At 41.5% G+C, this 26,525-nt stretch overlaps 2 protein-coding genes across 2 annotated transcripts in view; one reads left to right on the top strand and one right to left on the bottom strand.

The window, feature by feature from the left end:
• LG07H1orf146 (linkage group 07 C1orf146 homolog) overlaps nucleotides 1-13,335 on the top strand; it is a 31,053-nt gene extending 17,718 nt beyond the window's left edge. The window contains exons 5-7 of the mRNA XM_073592026.1: nucleotides 4,564-4,732; nucleotides 6,985-7,063; nucleotides 12,398-13,335. Of these exons, the coding sequence (XP_073448127.1) occupies nucleotides 4,564-4,732; nucleotides 6,985-7,063; nucleotides 12,398-12,502 (353 nt within the window). The 3' untranslated portion in view covers nucleotides 12,503-13,335. The remainder of the gene's footprint in view (nucleotides 1-4,563; nucleotides 4,733-6,984; nucleotides 7,064-12,397) is intronic.
• Nucleotides 13,336-13,462: 127 nt separating this feature from the next.
• The window catches only part of GLMN (glomulin, FKBP associated protein), a 113,197-nt gene continuing 100,134 nt past the window's right edge, over nucleotides 13,463-26,525 (bottom strand). The window contains exons 12-19 of the mRNA XM_073593148.1: nucleotides 25,800-25,841; nucleotides 25,628-25,701; nucleotides 24,472-24,556; nucleotides 22,000-22,109; nucleotides 16,930-16,993; nucleotides 14,733-14,856; nucleotides 13,772-13,851; nucleotides 13,463-13,648 (exon numbers count right to left, since the gene is read on the bottom strand). Of these exons, the coding sequence (XP_073449249.1) occupies nucleotides 13,523-13,648; nucleotides 13,772-13,851; nucleotides 14,733-14,856; nucleotides 16,930-16,993; nucleotides 22,000-22,109; nucleotides 24,472-24,556; nucleotides 25,628-25,701; nucleotides 25,800-25,841 (705 nt within the window). The 3' untranslated portion in view covers nucleotides 13,463-13,522. The remainder of the gene's footprint in view (nucleotides 13,649-13,771; nucleotides 13,852-14,732; nucleotides 14,857-16,929; nucleotides 16,994-21,999; nucleotides 22,110-24,471; nucleotides 24,557-25,627; nucleotides 25,702-25,799; nucleotides 25,842-26,525) is intronic.

Below are 26,525 nucleotides of genomic sequence, written 5' to 3'. Positions count from 1 at the left end.
TACAACATTTCTTCACACCTGCCTAAAACTTTTGCACAGTACTGTATTTGCAGGAACACGCAACTGATACAGTGCCTTGAAAAAGTATGCATACTCCTTAAAATTTTCCACATTTTGTAATTTTGCAACCAAAAACATAAATGTATTTTATTGGGATTTTATGTGATAGACCAACACAAAGTGGCACATAATTGTGAAGTGGAAGGAAAATGATATAAATGGCTTTCAACATTTTTTATAAATAAATATGTGAAAAGTGTGGCGTGCATTTATATTCAGCCCCCTTTACTCTGATACCCCTAACTAAAATCTAGTGGAACCAATTGCCTTCAGAAGTCGCCTAATTAGCAAAGTCCACCTGTATGTAATTTAATCTCAATATAAATATAGCTGTTCTGTTACACTCTCAGAGGTTTGTTAGAGAACCTTAATGAACAAACAGCATCATGAAGGCCAAGGAACACACCAGACAGGTCAGGGATAAAGTTGTGGAGAAGGTTAAAGCAGGGTTAGGTTATAAAAAAAAAAAAATCTCAAGCTTTGAACATCACACAAAGCACAGTTCAATCCATTATCCGAAAATAGAAAGCGTATGGCACAACTGCAAACCTACCAAGAAATGGCCATCCACCTAAACTGACAGGCCAGGCAAGGAGAGTATTCATCAGAAAAGCAGCCAAGCGGTCCATAGTAACTCTGGAGGAGCTGCAGAGATCCAAAGCTCAGGTGGGAGAATCTGTCCACAGGACAACTATTACATAAATCTGGCCTTTATGGATGAGTGGCAAGAAGAAAGCCATAAGAAGTCCTGTTTGCAGTTTGTGAGAAGCCATGTGGGGGACACAGCAAACATGTGTAAGAAGGTGCTCTGGTCAGATGAGACCAACATTTTACTTTTTGGCCTAAAAGCAAAAACGCTATGTGTGGCAGAAAACTAACACCATACATCACCCTGAACACACCATGTGAAACATGGTGGTAGCAGCATTATTTTGTTGGTGCTTTACTTCAGCAGGGACAGGGAAGCTTAATGGAGCCAAATACAGGGCAATTTTAGAAGATAACCTGTTAGAGTCTGCAAAAGACTTTAGAATGGGGCAAAGGTTCAACTTCCATCAGGACAACAACCCTAAACATACAGACAGAGCTACAATGGAATGGTTTTCGATCAAAGCATACATGTGTTAGAATGGCCTAGTCAAAATCCAGACCTAAATCCAATTGAGAATCTGTGGCAAGACTTGAAAATTGCTGTTCAGAAGCTCTCCATCCAATCTGGCAGAGCTTGGGCTATTTTGCAAAGAAGACTGGGCAAAAATGTCACTCTCTAGATGTGCAAAGCTGGTAGAGACATCCCCAAAAGACAAAGTGAAGGGTGGTTCTACAAAGTATTGACTCTGGGGGGCTGAATACAAATGCACGCCACACTTTTCACAGATATATTTGTAAAAAAAAAGTTTGAAAACCATTTATCATTTTCCTTCCATGTCACAATTATGTGTCACTTTGTGTTGTTCTAACACATAAAATACATTTACGTTTTTGGTTGTAACATGACAAAATGTGGAACATTTCAAGGGGTATGAATACTTTTTCAAGGCCCTGTATATGACTGATTACACCCTGGACCCTGTATTGATTTATTGGATTTTTTTTTTTTTTTGGACCTTGGGAGACTTGTTAGGACAGATATTTTGGGCTGGGCAATCTGTTTATGGTGTTCTTTTGGCTTTTCTTGTTGCTCTCCTGTGCCCCCCTCTTGGAAATTACGTTTTGCACTAATCTTGTTCCAGCAGTCAAACATCTATATTTTTTTTTTTTTTTTAAAGACCGGGTTCAACCACATGGCTCTTATTCACATGTGCTCCTGAAGAAGATGTATAATCTTGTTGGATGGAAAATGTTAACCCTGTATTGGTGTTTACATGTGTTTTTTAATGTTGTATAATAAACTTTGTCTTTAGGTAATTTTTGATGTGCCAATATCTATATGCACTTTAAAGTTCGTGGCTACAATTCTTTGGCGTCTCATGTATCAAATTTAAGATGAGGGTTTGAAAGAAGTTTGAAAGACATTTTTATTCCTGGCTAAAAAGTATTATTGGCATGCATTCATATGCAATTCCTACAGTTCTGAAATTACTCCAGGAAAGCGTTAGAAAGGGTTTATTTACCAGTACCCATGAAGGATATAGGTGGTGGCCCTTTTGGGTTTTCTGGGAATTAGATTGACAAAGATCTATTCAACTTCTTGTCTTGTATAGCGGTCCCATCTAGGGCTCAGTGCCTCCTAGAGTACCATGATGGATCAGAGACACTATTCTTCCACGTTCATCAATTCTGGTCAGTCACTAAATGCTAAAACTAGAGCTCACTCATCAGCAGAAAAGAGCACAGGTGCTTTGTGAGAAGACATTTTTAAGACTGCAGTAGGTCTTAAAGCCATGCTATCAGGAAACGCTACAATTTGGAAGTGTTGTCCAGCCAGGATAGCACTAACCCCCCCACCACCACTCCTTTGTATGTTTTGGGTCATTGTCATGCTGGAAGACCCATCCACGACCTATCTTCAGTGTTCTGGCAAGCAAAGAAGGTTCTCATTCAAGATTTTACAATACATGGCCCATCCATTGGCCCCTTAATGTGGCAAAAGGCCGCTTGTACCATTTAGCAGAGAAGCAGCCCAAAGCATATAGTTTCCACCTCCGTGCTTGGCTGTAGGTATGTTCCTTGGGTCATAGTCAGCATTTTTCTTTGTCCAAACACGGCGAGTTGAGTTAATGCCAAAGAGCTAAATTTTAGTCTCATTGGACCACAGCAAGCACTTTCTCCTAATCCTTCTCTGAATTATTTAGATGTTCATTGGCAAACTTCAGACGGGCCTGTACATGTGGCTTCCTGTGGGCGCTGCGGGATTTAAATTTCCGTATTATGTTACCAATGGTTTGTTTGGAGAATGTGGTCCCAACTTCCTTGAGATCATTCACAAGCTCCTCCGGTATAGTTCTGGGCTGATCCCTCACTTTTGTCATGATCATCCTTACCCCATGAGGAAACCTCTTGCATGGAGCTCCAGACAGAGGGTGATTGATGGTTATTTTGTATTTCTTCCATTTGCGAATAATCGCTCCAAAAGTTGTCTCCTTCCCAAAATTCTTGCCGATGGTCTTGTAGCCCATTCCAGCCTTGTGCAGGTCAACAATATTGTCCCTGATGTTCTTTGACAGCTTTTTGGTCTTTCCCATAATGGTGAGGCTTGAATGGAAGAAAGATTCTGTGGACAGGTGTCTTTTATACATATGAGTTGTTGTTAGGAGCACCTTCTTAAATTGACAGGACTAATCTGTGTACCACATACTGTAGCCAGTCTGTGGGAGCCAGAATTATTGTTGGTTGGTAGGGGATCAAATTATTTTATTTTACTCATTGAACTGCAACTCAATTTATCACATTTGTATCACATATTTTTTTCCTGGATTCTTGGTTGATATCCTGTCTTTATCATTTAAAATACACCTATGATAAAAATTATAGACCCTTAATTTCTTTGTAAGTGGGCAAACGTACAAAATCTGCAGGGGATCAAAAAATTATTTCCCCCACCGTATGTAATATATTAATTATGCTGCTAGTCAACCACCCACATACTTTGGTGATGTCATTTGTGACACTGAAGCTGGCTAGCTGAGATGTAACAAAGGATCACCAGTAGGTTTGGAGGAGGATTTATTTATAGCATGCATTGTGGATATTTAGTATTGTGCTCTATTTTTTTTCAAATATAATATTTATTGAAGCCCACAACAGGCGAAAACAGGTCACTACAGACATTATGTGAAATGAGGTAAAACATCTGACAATGAATTGACAGAAAGATCATAGAACAATTAAAATAGAATAATGTAGATATTCTGATCAGAACCTCTATTAATAATGGCAAGATGGTTTAATGCAAATATATTCATTGTCAGTAATATATCAAAAAAGGTGAAAAATGAATAGTGGGCTAGGACTCTTGTATTGTGTGTATTAAATATGCGTATTCATGAAATATGTACAACAAATATTCTGAATAGGCACGTGTTTTAGGTTTCTCATTTCATCTTTGACTCAATTAGGGTAATGATGGGGGCAAACAATGTTTACTTTTCTTTCATTCTAATGTCAATGTGCTTTTCTAAATATAATACTATTTAATCATGTTGGATTATATTCTCAGTGGGAGATTCAATAACTCATTTTAATTATATACATATAGGCTGTGCATAAAGATCTAGTTTCATCAGTAAACTGAAACATTTATTTGAATTGTTTCCTAAAGAAAGATTACCATTTTAAATGCTTTGTGTTGAATTGTACTGTATCAAAATAGTGATTACATAAATGGTATTTCTGCGGTCCCTAAGGGTGAACATCCTCCAAAGATTAGTGGAAGGGAATTCCATACAATCCTCAAATTTTGTGCCAAAATCCTAAGTTTACAGCTAAACTTTTGTATGAGTTTTTATCCTATAAGATACTTGTTATATTTGCCATTTATTTTTCACTTTTCTGTGTGTTAAGGAATCGCCTTTTTGTTGGCAAACGCTCAGGAGCTATTTGATACAACTAAAGAAATGGTATATGATAGAATACAGCAGTTTATATCTGTTCATCGAAACAGCTTCTTGGTAATAGTGGCAGCTCTCCATGGACCAGAGGAATGGGACCTAATGTTCAGCATTCAGCTGAGGTAAAGATTTACATTTCGAATCACTTTCAATTGCTTTGTATTGCTTATAAACATGGGGTTAGCTTCTGTGCTCCAAACGCATTCATTTATGTGCATGGATTTTTAGATAATTATGAGCCATCTAAGTCTACTATGCACAGAATCTATTTATCTATACAAATACATTTATGTATATACATGTATGCAGAAATTTGGGCATCGTTGGTTAGATTTTATGTTCTGTTGAGTTGCTCAAAGAAAACTTTGACCAAAAAAAACCCCCTCAGATGGTCAGTTGAGGAGCCCTCAGAAGCAGAGCCTGCTGGCTAGGTTTACATTGGCACTTTCTTAGCCACCTCAGTGCAGTACTGTATGTGCAGCAGAGAGCTGCATGGGGGCTTCCAATACAGAGAGACTTATCTCTTCATGTAATTATGAGCAGATATCTCCTGCCCATCAGTCTTGAGCAATTGAACCCATAACAATACTTTGGGGGCTACCTTTGCTGAGGACCTTCTGAAAGTGCTAGCTGACTGCCATTCATTCTGATGCATTGGTTCCATTCTTCGAGTCACTGACCTAGAACAACCATGACTACAATTTAATCAATGATTGCAGCAGGTGGTGAACCCATGGGGTCAGGTGTGAAGGTCTTGCTGTTGGAGTCCTGGAAAATTATAGGAGTCTAGTAGGCTAACCAATCTGCCAACTTCTAAAGTACTTGTTGGACTTAACATGGTAATTGCATTGCCAGTTACAACCTAACACATTTTTACTGCCAGTTTCTGAAACAGTGGGCTTGTGCTGGGTGCATTACCCTTGCACAATCTAGGCAGGAGTTTCATAAGCTGGACCAATGTATGTGCAGATGCAGCAAAAAAGCTCCCCAAGAAATGTGTTTCTACAAAATACACATTGGATGAAGGAGCTGCAGCAGTAAGCGGGCCCAAGGGTGTAGCATAACCACCACCTATCCTAAACTTGTTCTTTACTAGCCATAGAGAGATCCTTGCTTCAAGAGTCTCTTTGGTTAATGGCTGCTAAGGAAGGAATACTAGGAACTATTACATGCATTAACTATCTCAGTGAGTTATCCATATTAATGTAACAGCCTGTGCTATTTATACTTGTATATTTATATTATCGGACAAGATACTTATCAGTTGTTTTTACTGTCTATCCCCCCCAAGCCCTGATAAATGGGAACCTTATACCCAAACACATTGAATTTATCTGCAGACTGTCAACTATAATCTTTTATATTTATATGTGTGTATATATATATATATCTAGAGAGAGAGATATATGCTCGAGTATAAGCCGAGTTTTTCAGCACATTTTTTTGTGCTGATAGTGCCCCCCTCGGCTTATACTCTAGTCACTGCCATCTCTGTATACCTGATCAGCCCATGTCATGCTCAGATGGCAGCCGACCAGTATACAAAAGCCGCGCTGCCTCCTCGTTCGTGATAGGTGAGCACTCAGTTTCCCAGCAGTGATTCAGTGTTCCACCTATCACAGACATCCTCATCCCACGGACAAGGACGAGAGGATGTCCGTGATAGGTGGAACACTGACTGCTGGGAAATTGAGTGTTCCGCCTATCAAGGATGAGGAGGAGGCGGCGGCGGCGGCATGGCTTTTGTACACTGGATGGCTGTCGTCTGACTGCATGACACGGGCTGATCAGGTAGGCATGCAATGGACACAGGGAGGCATGCAGCTGCAGATGGGCATTGTTGACCCTCTTATTCCACTTACAGAAGCTGCTGCATTTCTCACCCTCGGCTTATACTCAAGTCAATAAGTTTTCCCAGTTTTTGGTGGTAAAAGTAGGTGCCTCGGCTTATATTTGGATCGACTTATATTCGAGTGTGTGTGTGTGTGTATATGTGTGTGTGTATATGTATATATATATTTCCCTCTATATCAAGTGTGACAAACGTTTATGCTGAACATGTCTCTATACATATCCAAAAATAAAAGGAAAGGGCCCCTAATTCAAAACTCTTAGGCCCAGGACTCATTTTCCTGTGGCTTTGATACTATGGAAGATCCAACTGTAGACTGAAAATCTATTTTATTTTCTTGAAATAGCAGATGTGTTATTTTGTATTTGTCATAAAATGTCCTCATAGATACATAATTTATACAATGAACAGAAAATAGACTGTTTGGCACAAACAATTCTTTCCATGTTGCTTCATCCATATCAGAATTTTTGAATCCACCTATTATAAGTAACTTAAAATTGCTTATTTATATATCTGCAGATTCCTTGGAAGTAATTTGCGAATCATTCCTGCGCACAATAATGCAGATGTTGTTAAAAGCATGTTAACGGTGGTCAAGGTAAGTATGCCATATTTATTTTCCTATTTTTTTCTGATTAATATGCCAACCCTGCTATACAATAGCTGAATTTGAAATCCATGAGATTGAGCAAGTCTCCACTGATTGCTGGAATAAGGGCTGAGATGAACAACATGATCATTAAAATAGATTTTATATAAGTGATCAAGGTCAAGTCAGTAATTTCACAACAAATGCACTAATTCCTCATATATCCTAGCAACATTATTAGGTTTGTTCATCGTGGCGGTCATTAGACCTACCTACATTTATAGCAAGCAAAGGCCCATTGTGGAGGGAGATGTGTTCATTCGTAATTCCTTTTTTTTGTGTATAGAGGTACCTATCCAACCTTGCAATCCTTGGGAGTAGCTGCTATTTCAGTAGCTCTGTGTTGTCAAAACTGTTATGCTGGCTTCACACCTATTCGTAACCACAATGCACTGTGACCCAAGGTTCTGTGTGTGGTGGCATTAAGAATAGGCACACCAATGCACAACAGTAGCCTGCAAGCACACCACAACAGACTTAAAAGGTGTGAAGTGGCCCTTAGTTTTGGCTCTATTTCATCACAAAGTACCATCTGTATAATTAAAATAAGGAAAGGTTGCACGATTACATCCCAGCATCAGGACGTTTATTAGAATTAACCTGCCATACTACCGCCCAATCTCTTTAATCAATACTGATTTGAAACTGTTCACCAAAATCCTTGCAAACAGATTGTCAACATTCTTGGAGGGATACATGAATTCAGATTCGGTGGGCTTTCTGCCACATTGACAAGCTGCTGACCAGATTCGGAGGGCGATAGATTTAATATCAATCTTGCATTCATCTTGGGATGGGGGGGCAGCTAGGGCTGGGATGCTATTGTCTATTGATATTTGCAAAGTTTTTGACTCTCTCTCCTGGCCCTGCCTTTTCCGGGTCCTGGAGTGATGGGGGTTCAGTCCTAAATTTATAGCTTCATTACACTCCCTATATAGCTCTCCTACAGCCCAGATTGTATTGTGCGGTCACAAATCGGACCCATTTCCCATCTTTTTGGGCACTCATCAGGGATGCCCTCTATCCCCCCCTCCTGTTCGTTATAGCCATTGAAACCCTAGCAATAGCCATCCACCAGCATTCAGGGTATAGAGTGGTGGTAGGAGCCACAAGTGCACCTTATTTGCAGATGACTAACTTTTATTCATCGCTTCCCCACATACCACTCTGCCGAATTTGCTGTCCCTTTTGGATTGCTTTGGGAAAATCTCGGGTTTGTTAGTAAATTTATATAAATCGGAGGCCATGAATGTTAACCGGCCTGAATGGATACTGCAGAGTCTTCAGAGTCAATATCCCTTCCTTTGGCAGCAAACATCCCTGGCATATCTAGGAGTACACCTAACGTTTCATCACTCTATAAGACAAACTACCTGCCATTATTCACTAAACTTTGAGGATGTGAAGGCATGGTCCGATGTGAGCTTGTCTTGGATGGGGAGAATATCCTCAATAAAGATGACAGTCCTATTCAGTCTATTGTACTATTTCAGAGCTTTGCCCATCCAGGTCCCTGGTAACGCAATGCGGCAATTTCAATCAAAAATCTTCCATTATATCTTGGGTACTAAGGACAGCAGAATAGCATGACCCATCATGTATGCTGATGTAAGGAAATGGGAGGTTTGGGAATGCCAGACTTTAGGAAATATTATATGGGGGCACAAATAACTCAACTGTATCAACCACATAGCAAACATTATAGGCCAGACTGGGTGTCCTTAGAGGCCCAAGTTTGTTCCCGCTTGCAATGGACCTGGTACTTTGGACTCCCTTGCAATATTATGCCCTATGCTTTCCCACTCTATTCATCTATGGGACAGGGGTTGTAGGAGATGGCCTTTAGGTTCGCCACACTCAGCAGTGGCGCCTCTTTGGCAACCCCTTGTTTCCACCAAGATTGTAGGCTTTGACTGGTGGTTAAACAAGGGTCTTTATTGCATTGGGGACTATATTGACCATAGAGGGTTATGTTTTCTATCACCCTTCGTTAACATTCTGGAGATGCCCCACTCGGAAAGTTTCCATCTACAGCAAATCTATAATTTTTTTAAATCATTACAACAATCCAGCCTAGACCTAGCAGCATGCACTAATTTGGAAATAGGTGCATGCAGGAGGTCTCTTGAGAGAGAGACTAACTATTCTCCAACCCTATGGTCAAGTTGAATTATCATTTGGCCTGGGAGAGGGACCCGGATAGATCTCTTGAGGCAGAGGACTGGCACAAATGGAGCACACGGATTCACAAAGACGTTTTAAACGTGACTTTGGTTGAGGCTAGCTACACACTACATGCTAGATGGTACCTAGTACCAGAATGCCTCAGCCTCCCGCTTCAGAGAACGTGGCCAGATAGGCATGCCTTTACATACATGGTGGACCTTAAGTGCACCATTTTTGGATGAGAGTGCACTCTTTTTTTTTTTTTTTTTTTTTTTAATTCTTTCAGTTACGTTGGTCAATATTATTAAAGATGTGAGCATTGCCCTACTGCGTAAACCAGTCGAAAATGTCCCAAGGCACACACAGGCCTTAATGTTTCATGTTCCTGGCAGACAAAATTGCTATTACAACCGCCTGGAAAAGTCAAGTTATGGACATAGCCCTAATGAAGCGTAATCTAACTTGGATAATGCTAAATGAAAAAAATGGATAGTGTCTTGCGAGATAGACAACATATTTTTGACAAAATATGGTCTCCTTGGTTTGCCTACTTGCAGATTCCAGAAACGTTTGGCATTAAGACTCCCAGACGGACTCGGCTCCTTTTTGTCTCTACTTTTCTCACGTTTTTTTTTTTTCTTTTTTTCCACTCTCCCCCATTTTACCCCTTACTCTACTTATTGTCCACAAACAATCGGTAGTAGGAGTCATATTACCCATAAAAGAATGCATTGTGTTCTGACAATGGAGAGGAGTAACTGCAGTCTACAAGATAAAAGTTTAATTGTTTGAAGAATATTTCATGACGGTTTTGCGATATTGTTTAAAACGTTTTGGATTATGGGTGTACGATGGAAGAACCTGTCTTCCACCTGCGGGGGGGCCTTGTGGGTTTCCTGCAACCACCCACGTAACATTTTGGTTCTCATGTTTGCTCTTGTGCCTATATCGGAAAAAGTTGACCTGTCTTATTCACGAAGCCTCAATTGCGTCCCCCCCCCCCCCCCAAAAGTAGCACTTACACCATTCAGCATTTACAAGCATGTTACAGCTAGCCGCTATAGCTTTCTTGAGATGGTAACCTGACAGGAGCTGGGTTCATCCTATCAAGTAGTCTGGCTGCTCTCCTTAGGAAGTTCTCAAACAGCACATTACAAGCAGATTTTACATAAACTGGCCCATGAGGAAAAGGGGACCCAGTACTTTAAACTATAATGTATTGTTTGGAAAACATTGTTTATTACAAATGCCATACCTGTAGGCTTTTTCTGTCACCCATGAAGACTGGGTGAAATATTCTCAATGTCTACATACAGGCATATTTCCAGGACCTGGGCTGATAAACCTTCTTCTTTGATAACCTCTTTAATTGTCCTCCAAGGAAGCTCAGTGCCTATTTTGTAGTATCCCAGCATATGATATAAAAAGGGGCTACACAATTGGAAACTCTTTTCTGCACATGTACAGCTTTTGAATTGGGAAGAGTGTCTAACAATGGCCGTGTGCTTGAAATCAGCCAATCAGAAGCTGACCAATCAGAAGCCATCTGGTCCGCCCTGGAAGCGCTGATGGAGAAGAGCAAAGATTTCAAATCCCTGGAGTGGCTGTGAGGGAGCTGACAGATAGGCAACCCTAGGTAAGTACAGTGGGGATTGCTAGGGTGTCTGGTATTCCCCTTTACAGAAAACACTTTAATATTAGCACTTTATTACTCATGCAGGCAAGGATAACATAGGCTGGGCAGCCACTGCCTTTTAGGATGGACGTCAAACATCCCAGAAAGTCATATTTCAATGCAACAACTTGTGTATGCGCAGACATGCTATGGTTCTCCGTAAGGTATATGGGACCTCATAGAGAGCTGTAGCATATCTGCACATTAGCTGGATCTTGTTTTAAGATGGGAGCACAGAGGCAGAGTGATTCTAGGAAAACTTTTGCCTGAAATGAAGGCAATGCTGGACTGCATGGACTAGTAAGTGTGTGTTTTTGTTATGTTTTTTTTGCATTTTAGTTTTAGCTAGGTAGTGTGAAATTAGTGTTGAACATGTTAACGCTTAGGCCTCATGTACACTTTTTTTTTTTCAACTGCTCCTGAACTTGCCTCTGTTATCTTATGAGTACATGTACACAGGGTCATTTACAGTCGTTTCGAGGCTTTTTTGGAATGCAAAAAATGGGTGCAAAAGCTGAGTTTAGTGGCATTTCAATCGCTAAACATGGTAACTTGAGTTTAGCCGCGTTTCATTTACAGGCGTTTTTCATTTTTAGTTATTTTGAAGAAAAAATAATTTTTTTTAAACGCAAACGCAGCATGTAAACGTTCTAAACGTGGGTTACTATCTGTCAAGGTAAATAGTTCAGGAGTGGTTGTAAAAACATCCCGTGTACATGAAGCCTTATAGGGGATTGGGTCAGGGGCGGATCCATGGGGGGGGGGGGGGGGGCGCAAAGGGGAAATTGCCCCCTCTGAGAAATTAGTGTGATGAACAGGCCAGTCAGGGCCCAGGGACGAGTGTGCGGGCGGGCCAGTCAGCGGGAGTTGGCAGGTGAGTGAGCTCCTAGCGTGGAGGGTACCGTGGCCCCGGGCGTGACATTTAGGGGTCGCCAGTATGTGTCACTGGCTGCTGCCTCCTAATTTTATCTTCCTGTGTCCCCGGCCGCCATGTTCAGTGTCCGGCGCCCTCTGATTGGGCGTATGGGGGGTCACGTGAGGCGTGTAGAGCTGGCCTGTCCGTGATTGCGCCTGAACATGGCAGCTACAGCGCGGGGGAGAGAAGCATTGTGAGCCGCCGCTGTCTCCTCCTCCGGACTGATGCAGGCCAGCCAGACACGAAGGTGAGTGAGACTCCCTCGTGACAGTACTGTTACTGGCCCGGGGGGGGGGGGAGAAAGTCAGTGTATTTTCTGCCAGTGCCCCTCCCGAGACTAGGCTCTGGATCCGCCCCTGGATTGGGTTCATGTATACTTAATGCAAGCCCTTCATCTTCTTTAAGAACACAAGCCATGGTAGGGCTGTTCCACCTGTATGCTCTTAAAGTTTGACTTTTAAATTTTTGGTAAGTATATCTTTAAAAAAAAAAAAACATAATTTGATCTGTGCTGACTCTTTCACAGGCCACATGCAAACCTCATATTGAAAACATTTTGGACAGGCTTCTGCAGGCCAAGATGCACATTGTGGAAAATAGCCCAGCATGGAAAACACTTAACCAGATGTGATATATGGCTCATCGAAAGTGCGTCATTCATTACCTGCTTTAATTACATATAATTTGTTTAAATGCATGTTTGATTAATTTATTTGTTGTTAACATGCCCATGTTATGTCAAGTTTAGATCAGCAACACAATTCCTGTAGCATTCACCATTAGCTTTGCTAAAGGTCAGTAAACACGGTATCTACCTTATGTAGCTATATAGTAAATTCAGTGTGATCGTTTTATTTAATTGAACAGTAGAAAATGTTTCTTTCTGCAGCCTGAGCTGCAATTATGCGACGTCTGAAAAATGGGAAATACATGGTTCTGTATTTTCCATGGGAGCTGCCTCACAAGTGATATTTCTAGCCTGGCAGATGCTTTTGAAAATAACCAAGGTTGTGGTGTTACAATGTCATTTAGTAGAACCCTGTTACCAACGTAAAAAATTGCAGATGACCACACAGAAAAACCTTTAAATGCTTACTTGGAGCATTTTTCCTTTCAACGTTTTTTTCTACCTGCAATGCATCTTTTGAACTTTCTAGCAAATGCGGCTAATCCAGAAAGAGCCAACTCTCTAGCACAGCCCCATCACTCCTGGGACATCATAGTCCCCTCCTATTCTGGGAGTATTGAATTAGTCTTTGCTGACCCAGCTCCTCCACCCCTCATCAGGCTCCCTACATAGCCTTTAATGTAGCTGCAAGAGAAAGAACAAAAATGGAACACCATGGAGTATCACTTGATGACAGTTCTGCACATAAGGATTTATGGGAAGATTACTGTTAAAATCAATAGTTTCTCTTTAAATCGTAATACAGCCAATCATTACCACTGTGGGTTTGCTTTGAAATCGGTCTACTTCCTTTGTTTGTAGCATTTCTGAATAAAGTTTGATTTTAGATGAACCCTATATAATGCATATTTATTTTAAAACTACTTTCAGAAAACTGAACACGTATAGTGAAAATCAGCTAAATCTTCTTCATATAAAATTTTTATTGCCTAAGAGTTGATGATAAATACAGAACAGAACAAGCTAAACATCTTTGCTTGACCCAATTTTCTCCTCTGGTGCAGATTTTAGTTTCACTTCAATGAGCTCTTCAACTCTGGCTAGGACACTTTCCATTAAATCAAATGTGAAAAGAGCTGACTGTAGAACCTAAAATGTCAAAAACAGTTAATGTTGTTTAGATAAGCGCAATGACACTACACTTCGCAGGGCAGAATATAGAACATAGTGATCACAGCCAGGCAACTGCACACAGCTAGCAAAATAGCGTACCTGAAGCTGCATTTCAGGAGTCATGTCAGGTAACTTGGACCCTCCAGCGGACACAGAATAAACTGTCTTAGAATGCGGCCCTGTAAAACACAGCATTCACCATAAATACATCAGCCAGAGGTGTCACAGCAATATCATCTATTCTAGCAGACTGAATGGAAACAGGTTCTGTTTCTGGAATGGTGATAAGAATAGTTGCAACTAAAGCTGGCCATACATCCTTTAGATTCATCAAAAACCACATGAGGTCAAACCTAAACAATTTCCAATTTGTATCCGGTCAGGCAGGCCCTTGTACTACATAACTGAAGGTAAATCTAAAGCAGAGTGTACAGAAATTGTACAAGAAAAGTGTATACAAAAGCTGGCCATACATTATACAATTTTCTTATTCAATTTCCTTTTAGGATTTACCTTCAACTATGTAGTTGCAAAGGCCTGCCCAATTGCATACAAATTGAAAGTGTATAGGTTTGACCTCATATTATATAGTTTTGGTAAGGCAGGCCATAGATTATGCAATTTTTTTTTCTTTCCTGCAACCACAGAAAGATCGCTCAATTCCCCTCCATCAACACAGTCAGTGTTGATGGAGGAATCCCTCCCGCTGAGCTATTGTGTTCTCCTGGTGGTGGGGCATGGGGATCCATCCCTGCTGGGAGAACACAATGATTATTGCTAGCAGCTATAGCTGCTGGCAATCATCACATGCTAGAAATCTGACAGGATGGTTGTACCAAGTCGAGCCTGCCTATAGATGGTTCAAATCGCAGCTAGTCCCTGCTGAATTGGTCAAGACTCAAACCATATATTTGTATGGCCAAGCCTTAGCTGCATGAGTTGAAAGAATGGATTTGTAATCATAGAAAAAAAAACAGACTGCACAGTAATGAACATATCACTCGTGTTATGCTTTTGTGAATAGAGTCTAATGGAAATGACAGGATGACTTTGTTCTCACCTTTCTTTTTGTCAATTGTGTTTTTAATCTCTGCTTCATAATGAGCTCTGGACATGTTAAGGCCAGTGTGAAGAGGTCTCAGAAATCGCAGTTCAATTTTCTGTAGTTCTGTCCATACTCCAGTCTGGACAAATGGCAAAACATAAAGAAGCTGATTAATATTTTTTTTTTCACCAATGAGAAATGTTTGACTAGAGATGCGGCCACATCAGTGTTAGTACACACTAGTAGTGTTTTTTTTTTTTTTTTTTTCTCCTTCTGTTCAACCCAGCAGTGCTGAATGGGAAAAAAAACGGCAGCTCAGGAAGAGTCGCTGTAGTAACTATCCAACATTAGTACAGCAATCTCCCCTGCTGTTCGGTTGTGTTCTGACAGGGGGGAGGGGTCAGCGGTAAACATATAATTAGAAAATATGTAGGTTGTTGTTGCTGACCATTCCTTGTATTGTTCTAAGGCACTAACCTGAAACAAGTACGGCGATAAGGAAAGCAGATTTTGCTTGTAGAGATTGCAGGAAGATGGGCACATGCAATACAATATTGAAACATTTCTTTGGCACCCATAGTCTATTACAGCAACACGTAAAATATAGAATAGCTTGCTTACAGCCTCCTTCCATTGTTGCTGTAGTGAGCAAACCTGACCATATGTGTAACACACTAACAAGTGGGTGGGGACTGCCTCAAGATGGTTATTGTGCCCTGAGCCAGCCAACGGTTCAGCCTATGGTTAAGGGCAGTGGTGCCGTGAGGCTGTAAGCAGTGAGGGCTCCCCATTGTTGGGTGCCATTACTTGGGTTAAAAGAATCTAATTAAAACTCTAGAGCGCAGGGGTAGGCAACCTGCTTCAGGTGGAGATCTACCTGAACAACATGGGAGAAGTGAAAGATCACTGGGCACAATGTCGCCTCCTCACACCTGATTTAAACTTCTAATTGTTGTACTATCATGTCCCAATTGCGTACATTACACGGCGATATGCTGCCTCCTCACCACCTGTCAAACACACTCTGATCACTTTTCAGAGGAGCAGCAGTGCCTGCTGCATTTGTGTATGAGCCCCTTCGTTGCATTCGGCAGCGGCACCGTTAGGGCTCATTTACACTAAAAGTTGGCGAGTGGTAAAACCCTGTGGTTGAGTTGCAGTCTTACCGTCCCTAATCCCTTTAGCTGTTGATGCAGCAGCCAAAGGTGTACATGTGCCGCAGCAGGAATTAAGCCCCTTGTTGCTTTTGGTGGGTGTTACTGCCTTCCAATCGCGACCCATTCAAGTAAATGGGGCCACTGTGCAAGTGCCCTGTAACTGCATGGTTCTGTGGGGGGGTCCAAGGGCTTAAAGCAAATGGTGAGAAAGCAGGACACCGCTGCCTGCTTTAACCTTGTTTGCTGTACTGCACAATGTTGCAGAGCCCTTACAGAGATGCCTCGTTCACTTCAATGGGTCATGCTTGGCAGGTGCTACACCCACCAACCATGACAGGGCGTATAACTTCTGCTGCAACATATGTACACCCCTGGCCACTGCAGCTAAAAGGTTTGCGGTTGGGGTGATAAACTACCCCCCCCCCCCCCCCCCCCAAAACTGTAAATGAGCCTTTACTGCTCTGAGCCCCCTATAAGGCTGCTTTCACACTGATGTGGTGCAGTGCATCTACAACTTTCCTGGGTTACCTGCGCTTTGCCATAGTATTCTATTATATCCTGCAGGTGTGGTGCACTTTCTGAAAGTGTACTAAAACCCACAGGATATAATGGAAGTCTAAGGCTAAGTGCAGCAAACCTGCAGATACACTGCACTGTACCCGCTGTGTGGGTAAACCGCAGCGCATCAGTGTGAAAGCAGCTCTATACTATTATGCCCAGTGTATTACTTCACACTAACCTGAAGATCTCTTCTTTGCTGCTACTGGCACCACTCTGGAGACTGCTAGCAGAGATAAGAGATGGAGTGCAGTTGGTATCACTCCACATGGAACAGGATCCAGCACTACAGAGGAGGCATTGGCTTATGTGGCTCTTTCTCCCTACTACAGCTCCAACTTTACAAGTAGTCCCTCTGCATTCCATTCTGTGTGATGCTGCTCTGGAATAGTGGGTCAGCAAGCCTAGATCAATATCTACCAGTCACCTGTGCTTAGCGTGCCTTTATAAAGAATATACAGCTATCGAATGGTCACAAGTAGAAGACTATTACTTACTTCATTAATAAATTCATCATCCTTAATAACCAAGTACCTCAGAAGGTTGAGGGAAGCCATAATTCTGTATAGGTAAACAGAAATGAAAGACATTTGGTGTAAAAGAACATAACCAAATAATCCCTCATCTTTACTGGACACAGCAACACAGAGGAAGGTCTCAAATTAAAGTGCGTATAAAACAATACATTTTTTTTATTCTATCTGTTGGATGACAACAAAAAAATTGCTGTTAAGCCAGAAATCTTGTAAGCTGATAACTTCCTGTATTCTCTGCCACTGGACTGTTATCAGTTAGCATTGTTCCCTGCTGTCTATGTGAACTATAAAAACACCATCTTCCCCTATTCTGGGGCAAAGATGTTAAAAAGTCCTAATACACATTGGGGTAGATTTACTAAAGCTGGTGCAGCTGTAACGAAACGTCCCACACTCCGCTTGAGTGCTTTTGTCATATACCTTTTCCTCCCAGTCTGAATATAGATATCAGATAAATCTTAAAGAAAGAAGAAAGGTCCCCGTGGGGTTTTAAAGCAGCAATTGAGAGTCACACAGAGTATGTTTTAAAAAATATATGGTTATTTTTTATTAACAAGGGACAATTGGACAATACTATACAAAAGTTAAAACATGAGCTCTGGTTTACACTGTGCAAGACTACTAGATTTTATTCTAGGCTTTTTTTCTCCTGTACATTGGACAGCACAACCATAATTTCACTACTACAAGTTAACTATTTTGTATTTTTACTCTCTTGGTATTGTCTACCCTTTTTTCCCAATCTAGTAGTCTTGCACAGTGTAAACCAGAGCTTGTTTTAAATTTTGTACAGTATTGTCAAAGTGTCCCTTGTTAATAAAAAATACCTATATATTTTTTACAACATACTCTTTGTGACTCTCAATTGCTGCTTTAAAACCCCACAGGGAACTTTCTTCTTTCTTTAAGATTTACCATTTAGGGGTGCGCAGTCTCTCAGACTCCACTTATGTGTCATATGTTATAGATATCAGATATTCCAACCGCTCACAAGCACAAAACAAGACGATACTTGTTTAGTTGCTGAACATGGACTCTTTTATTTGAGATGACACACAAATATATACAGCAGGCTTACAATAAAACTAAGGTTTACATGAAACCTAATTAACATGAGCTAGTTATCTAATCATTTACTCAGACTAGGTGACTCGGAGATATGACCTTTTAGGGTAGACTTCACGTCTCTTAGCTCACTGACTATACAATACACATTATCATAAACATCAACACAGAACTCCTTCATACAATAGAAGGGTTAATTGGCACAAACAACAATGGGTGAAAGACTCTTAGAAGCTGTGGCAAGCCAGACTAGACTCATTTACATTATAGAAGACAACAGACAGGTGGCTGGAGTTGATGACATTAGCATTTAACAGTATGAATCGGTCACCATTTCTAAAATGGCATATACAGGGTTCCCAGCGTCTGTGTGTCTTGGGGGGATATGGACCTGAATCCAAAGTAACACCACCTTAAGGGTCCCCAGGCATACAACTCACAAAGAACACTGTTCCCCCAAATGCCAGGGCCCATGATCGGTAGGCAAGAGGCTAGCATTCATTCCCCTCCAAAAGCCTTTGTCCTGGCTAGGTCTGTCACAGTAGCCAATCAGCTTCAAACCGCAGCTTGTTCAGTTAAGCTTTGGCAATGAAACCCGATTGGTTTCTATGCAGAGTTGTACTAGATTTTGCACTCTTCATTTTTAGTAAATAACCCCCTCTGTGCCCTAAAAGCGCTGCATAGTAAGGTTGTCACCCTAGGACCGGAAGAAACTGGTTACATGAATGGTTACAAGGAGTAGTAGTAATACACTGTTCAAATGTGTTTATTATTGATAAAGAGGTTATAATCAAGAGCTTAATTTCTGTGCTTGTGATGCTGGCAAATAACTTTGGAACAGCATATAGCATCATGAGAAGAAGACCTAGACAAAATGGCAGGTTGTCAAACTCTGAAATAGGTATTGAGAATCATTGGAATACATCTAAAATCAAATTAAAAATACAAATATACAAAAACATCCACATCCATTTAAATTTTGGGTGCCAAATACCAGTCCCAACTCATACAGGCAGCCTGTGATGTGTGATCAGATGTGACAGATCAGCATTCCTTCTCTCTTATAGATCTCCAAGAATTCTCTCAAGCTACCTCCTTCTCTTTTCTACTGCTGGTACATAGCCTGGCCACTCTATCTCCATTGGTCCCTTCCCTTTTACTTGGTATCAGCTCAGTGCAGCAATCGGACCCATGCGGTCACTCCCTCCACGGTAGATCCTCGCAGCTATTCCCCTCACAGTCATTGCCTCCACAGTTACATTTCTCTGATAACTCTCTCTTAAAGTGGAACTTTAGTCAGAAAATGAGGTCCTGCTGGATCACTTTAGGCCGGCCCCCTTTGCAGGTATAGCCATGTAAAACATTCAAAATAAGTGCCTATGCTGTTTAACCTCCCTGGCAGTATGATTATGTCAGATTTTTCCATCTCAGAGCAGTACATTGTTTTGCATAGAAATTTGGCGTTTTATATTGTAGGCCTGTAATTCTTAGTAATAACACCCTTAAATCTGTCCAAACAAGAGTCTAGTAGACATCCGGGTATGATAAAGTTTGAAGCACAAAATTATAATAAATAACTATAGAAAATAATATCATAAAATAAATTTCCCCACTATTCACTATAGCTCAATTTTGCAAGTGTTCTAATTTACTATCGCTGTTTTCTAGCTGATCTAAAATCACTTTTGACATAAAGGGACACTTTTTGGTTGCCATGGACTAGCTCAAGTTTCCAGGCAGAAAGAAAAGTATATATAATATAAAAAGTACAGGCAGGGCACTGGACAAAAAGGGAAGTGAAATATTTGATACAGTAATGTAATCTGTAAGAGTACAGTGCACTGTAGGTGGGGTTTTTTTTGTACTTTTTGAATTTACCGCCGTGCTACACCCCATGCAACGCTCGCAGGGAAAGAAGCCCGGAACACAGAGCATCGGGCGGATGACACAGCGGGGGGACATCGCAGGATCCTGGTGACAAGGCAAGTACGCTGTACAAGGATTCTGCAATGCAATCCCAAGTGTGGCTCAGGGTTACCGCTAATGGTACTGAAATTTAACCCCGAGCCACACTCAGGAATACTGCCAGGAGGGTTAAAATGCAGTAATACACACTCACACACTACTCTGCACATGCTCAGTTGATCTCCATTTTTAGGCACTGCCGAGTTTGACGATCTGCCGACAGCCTTACAGCGGAATTAAACCCTCCTATCCTTTACAGCCAAGGAAGCTGCTTCAGTTTGATCTGCCATGGTGCTGCACATGTGATCAATTATAACACCAGCCATTTAAATGGTTTGGTTGAGGCTACAAGCAATTGTGACCGCTAGCAATCCCGGCATTCCAGGAATATAACTGTTTTATTTAAACCATTAAATCAATGGGTTTAGTTCCGCTTTATAAGTTACTGCTGCTTGGGGGGTTTGGGCTTCAGAAAAATGGTGCCCTTCAGCAAGAAGAAACAGGAACAATGCTGGAGGCAATTTACAGCACGCACTAATTTTGGTAGCATAATTATTAACGTAGAATGTATGTTCCTTGCTAAAGAACATTATATTTTTTTATCAAGTTGGTATGGTTGGTTGGTTCATGGGTAAAGTTCTGCTTTAATCTCCGCCCATCTCTATTCATAGTTTCACTCTGCTGGTCCAAAGTTCTGCCACTCTCTCCCCTCCATCGGCTTTCTCTTCTGCACTGTCCCCTCTCCTTGCTTTTGGCTTCCTTCACTTCAGCCCAGTGGTGACAGTCAGTTTAGTTCTGGTATGCCTACGCTGCTTCTCTCTTTTTCCATATTCCTCTGCATTGGTAACACATCTGGTTCACTGGTCAACACTCCGCTCTCCCCAATTCATCCTGCAGTCTAGTTATGGCCATCTGCTCTATCCCATAGTGCTTATCCACGCACGTTGCAGTTATAAGCCTGTTTTTGCTTGTTCCTTATGTTGCTACATCTAATGGTCCTTGTATCATTTAATTCACAACTGTCACATTCTTCTGCTTCATCTCTCCTAATATTGTTATTCCGGCACAGCCCTGTACTGAAGCCAACCTCTGTTATTCCTTCTTTTTCCATCCCATTTTATATCACTCACAGCCTGGATCCTGCCTTTTTATAGGTTTCCTGCATTGCAGGTCTCACCACATCTATTGCAGCAAGTAAGTTCCTCCTCCCCGTCTATTATATAACACATCTTTTATCTGTCATTTTTTGATGATTTAACGCGGTGTTCTGGCCTTCCCTCAAAAAACTAAAAGCCAGTAGCTACACATACTGTAGCTGCTGACTTTTAATATTAGGACACATACCTGTCTTGGAGTCCAGCGATGTCGGCACCGCAGCCGATGTTGCTGCCGCCTCCTTTTGGCTTCACGGCCAGGTCCCTACTGCGAATGCCCCAAAGCACGCTGCGCTCTCCTACTGCCCCAACAGTAGGGGGAAGGAGGAGGGAGCCGTACTTCTGATGGACCTCGCTGCGGCGATGTCCGACAGAAGTGGGGACAGGGTACCTGTCAAAAACAGGTACCCACTCGCCTCTCCCTCCTGAAAGCTGCCAGAGGCGGGGAGGAGACAGATAAGTGGAAGTTCCACTTTTGGGTGGAACTCCGCTTAATATTTTTATCTTTTCATTAGACTGATCTATCCTCTGTTTTTTACTCACTTTTTAATTTCCCTATCAGTTTTTGTATATTTGTAATTTGAGTTTAGGTCCATCTCAATGATTTATCATCAAATTGATACATCTGAGGTTATATACACCCCATGAGAACATATACCTTTTTAGTGCAAACCCCCCCCCCCCCCGCTATTACACTCCCATAAAATATTGGCAAATCAAAACAGAAAGGCTTAATTAAAAAAAAATGTTAGCATATTGATGAGAGTAAGAGGAAGAAACCGGGAAGGCAGAGTACCTTATGCGTCTTTTAATGACATGTAAATTTGAACATTTTAATTAAACCAACCTGTCAGAATTTTGCAGCAGATCAGTTTCTGCTCCTTCTGGAAGTAAAAGCACCATATGCAGAAGTGCGGTCAGTCGAGTCCCTAAGAACCACCTGTTTTGGGTGTCAGCCTAATATTCCAAAAATAAACATCACAATAATTTTCAAGTGAAAGTGGTTGTAAACCTCAAATAAAAATATGAACAAAGCATATTCTCAAGTAGTATGTTTCCAAGTAAGCCTGAAGAGAGGGGTGTGTCCATTCCCTATACTCAGGTCTCAGATTACACTCAGCTCTATGCAGTGTGTGACATCAGACCCCTGCTTTCTGAAAGCGGAGAAATGCCATCTAAACTGTGTACTTTGGAAGGCTGTAGAGGAGAGAGGACTGCACAGGTACAACTTATGTAGGTGGCGTTTATTCAACATTGCCTTGCCTAAGGCTAGTCACATCTGTAGGATTATGTAAGGGTTTATTATCACTTTATTATAGCACATCCTCCTGGATCAGTATCTCATAAAATTTTAAAGCCAGGGGGTTAACATAACAGCAACGAGTTTTGCAATGGCAGACACTATATTTCTCTTATAACATGTTTACTTTAAGCTGGATTCCATCACTTGGGTGAGATTCATTAGCAATCTAAACAGCAGGCAGGGACGATGCACAGTCTGCAGTTTTGTGGACTCTGACATATGTTGTCTCCTTCATAAAAATAGGCAGATGTATAGCACAGCAGAGGACAAATCACAAGAGCAAGTGCATTAGTCTAAAATTATCATGGCAAGCAAACCCAATAATTTGTACAGTATGCGTTATAAAGTTTGCTATAGTGAAAAAGACTCTGGTCAATTACAGTATAGCTAAACCCCCAACTGGATGATCATCAGCTTGCTGCTGGACCATTTTTTTCACACAATTATAAGATATGCATTTTTACATTAAAATGAACTTCTAACTCCCAAAACAATTTATAATCTCTGAAAACTGTGGTAGTTGCAAATGTACAGTATATGCCACACAATATTTGTGCAACTTCTTTTCATCATATCTACACTATATTGTTAAAAGTATTGGGACACCCTGCCTTTACACGCACATGAACTTTAATGGCGTCTTAGTCTGTAGGGTTCCATATTGAGTTAGCCCACCCTTTGCAGCTTCAACTCTTCTGGAAAGGCGGTCCACAAGGTTTAGGAGTGTGTTTATGGGAATGTTTGACCAGTTGTCTAGAAACGCATTTGTGATTGATGTGAATGAGAAGGCCTGGCTCTCAGTCTCCGCTCTAATTCATCCCAATGGTGTTCTATCGGGTTGAGATCAGGACTCTGTGCAGGCCAGTCAAGTTCCTCCACCACAAACTCGCTCATCCATGGACCTTGTTTGCGCACTGTTGTGCAGTCATGTTGGAACAGGAAGGGGCCATCCCCAAACTGTTCCCACAAAGATGGGAGCATGAAGTTGTCCAAAATGTCTTGGTATGCTGACGCCTTAAGAGTTCCCTTCACTGGTACTAAGGGGCCAAGCCCAAACCCCGAGACACAACCCCTCACCATAATTCCCCCCTTCACCAAATGATTTGGACCAGTGCATAAAGGTTTGAGTGGTATGTGATCCAGCCTCCCTACACGTGACCAATCGAGGAGGGAGAGAGAAAGAAATAGGAAGACAATTGCCCAGGGACTGGGTCTGGAGAGAGCCGCACCTGAGCTGCACTGCATTGCACTGTTAGCCATCATCGATGCGACTCTCTCCGGAACCAGTCTCTGGATCAATGGATACACAGAGCCTAAAACCTCGTACACACGATTGGCTTTTTGGCAGGGAATTGTGCGATGACAGACTGTTTGCCTAAAATCTAAGGGTTAGTACGCTCCTTCAGACAATTGTCCAACTTTCCGCCAACAAATGTTGGATGGCAGGCTAGTAATTTTTTGGCGAACAACGGTCTGTTTTCAGATTTTCTTAGCGTGTGTACACAAGTCCGTCACACAAAAGTCCAAAGTACAAACACGCATGCTCGGAATCAATGCTCACCAAACACGACATTAGCAGAAGGTGCCCAAAGGGTGGCACTCAAGAGCTGAAATTCCAGGTAGTACGTTACTACGTTCGTGTTTGTTGGCCGAAAATTGTGTGCCGTTTGTATGCAAGACAAGTTCCTGGCACACGCCCTTCGGACAAACGTATGACGCTCTTTTGGCCAACAATGCGATTGTGTGTACGAGGCTTAACTCTGGATCAAGCCCGCACAAATCCCCCCAAAGCAAGCAGCTTTCTATGGGGCACTCAGAAGGGAGTAGGAGCCAGGAGCACTGGCAGGGGGGCCCCAGGAGAGGAGGATTGGGGCTGCTCTTTCCAAACTCTTGCACAGAGAAGGTAATTATAACATGTTATAAAAAAATAAAAATATGACCTTTACCATAACTTTAATGGCTCATAATATTACTATTCATGACAGAATTAGATCTATTGATTTTAACACCTCTCACCTTCAGTGCTAAGTCTATCTGATTCTTAATGTTCTGTATGATGTAACCCTCCAAACCCGAATGATTACTTGTCTTCAGCAGACACCTGAGCAAAGAATAGCTGGTTAGTTGAATCATGGCTAAAAAACTTCATGAAGCTTATCTGGCCATAACCATTTTTCTGTTTAAACTAAATATGCAAAAGACTGTACTGGTAAATGTAGAAAGTGATGGGATTTCCTATCTTTCAAGATGGCTTCTCCCAACTGAGCTGAGCTGTTACAGAGAATGCTAGAACAACATATTTAGAAGGAGAATTAAAAATATATATAGTTTAAAATAGGCAACTACTGAATAAGTGCCTGCTGTGCCATAGGAATGTGGAGGAGGGCTTGGGTATTCACCAACATATTAGAAAAATTTTTCACAGGAGCATACCTAAAAAAATTTGTGAAGATGAGGTTTTAAACTGGTGCAACCCTCTCCCTCCTAGTCTACAGTGTCTTCATGTGGCCATCTTAAACCCTGTACACACGGACTGAATGCCGGGCGATAAAAACTAGCCGACATTCGGCCCATGTGTATTGGAGCCGGTCCGACAGCCGTTTGGTCAGCTTCTGTCAGACAAGCATGCTGGAAAACAAGCAGCCGGATGGCTCCTGATTAGCGCTTTGAGCCAATAGCTGAAAGCGCTGACTGGAGTGTTCTTGCGAGGGGGTCGCCCCCTGTCAGAACTCAACAGCTCAGCAGGGGAGATCGCTGTACTAACATCGGATTGCTAGTAAAGCTGCTCCGACCAGAGGTGACAGGTTTTTTTTTTCATTCAACCTGCTGGGTTGAATGGAAAAAAAACTCGGTGTGCATCCAGTTTTAGTAAACTTCTTTCAGGTTATGACAGCTGGCCCCAAACAAGCATACATCTCTGGAGCAGGCGGACTACCAAATGAAAGAGCTTAATAGTTTTTTCTGAAGAAAAATATCTAAGAATAATAATGCCAGACATTATGCCAGCCCCAAATTTTCTTGTAAACATTGGCAAGAACTTTATAAATAGAAGAATTAAAAAGAAAATTGAATTACTGTAGATTATGTTGTATTGTTCTCTTTAAGTTACTTGCTCTTTGATAATGATTGGCTCCAGGTCATGAAACAATGGTATGTTTCGTTGAACCCTTACCTGAATAATTTATATTTTCCTTCCACGCAGAATTTGTCAATCACCAACTGTAACATGGCCAGACTTTTCTTCCTCTAAAATAAATATCCAGAGATTATAGTGGAGATAATGAGACTGCATTCTTACAGCAGGTACAGTACAATTTTCACCTACGTCAGCTTGTCGGACTCACCAGATGTTCAATAGGACACAGTGTCATCACCTTCACCAAATCCTGACAGAGAAGACAGAAGCAGAGTACTGATTTAGGGCAAGGATAACAATAACTCTTCGCACAATAAAAATGATTTCTTTATCTGTAGTAACAGAGGGAGCCACCTACCTGTATAATGGATACAATCAATTCTCTACAGTGCCTTGAAAAAGTATTCATACCCCTTGAAATTTTCCATATTTTGTCATGTTACAACCAAAAACGTAAATGTATTTTATTGGGATTTTATGTGATAGACCAACACAAAGTTGCACATAATTGTGAAGTGGAAGGAAAAATAGGATTTTTCCTACAGCTTACCTCTAAAATCCTTTTCTTGGAGTACAACACGGGGACACACAGCAGCAATAGTAATTACTATCTGGGTTATACGCCACCTATAGGTGAATGGACACTGGCACACCAAAAAGGCAGGAAGTCCCCCTCTATATAACCCCTCCCATGCAGGAAGTACCTCAATTTTGTAGCAAGCAATTCCTAAAAAGAGGGGAGGGACCTCTGTGTCCCGTGATGTACTTCAAGAAAAGGCTTTTATAGGTAAGCTGTAGGAAAAATCCTATTTTCTGTATCATACATCACAGGACACTGAGCAGCTATAGTAATTACTATCTGGGATGTCCCAAAGCAATGCCCCTGAGGGGAGGGAGTCACCATCATAGAAACTGCCACCAAAGAAGGACCTAC

Source organism: Aquarana catesbeiana, linkage group LG07 (assembly GCF_042186555.1).
Source record: "Aquarana catesbeiana isolate 2022-GZ linkage group LG07, ASM4218655v1, whole genome shotgun sequence".
NCBI lineage: Eukaryota > Metazoa > Chordata > Amphibia > Anura > Ranidae > Aquarana > Aquarana catesbeiana.
The sequence above is the reverse complement of the archived record's forward strand: the minus strand, read 5'-3'. Positions and strand labels throughout refer to the sequence as shown.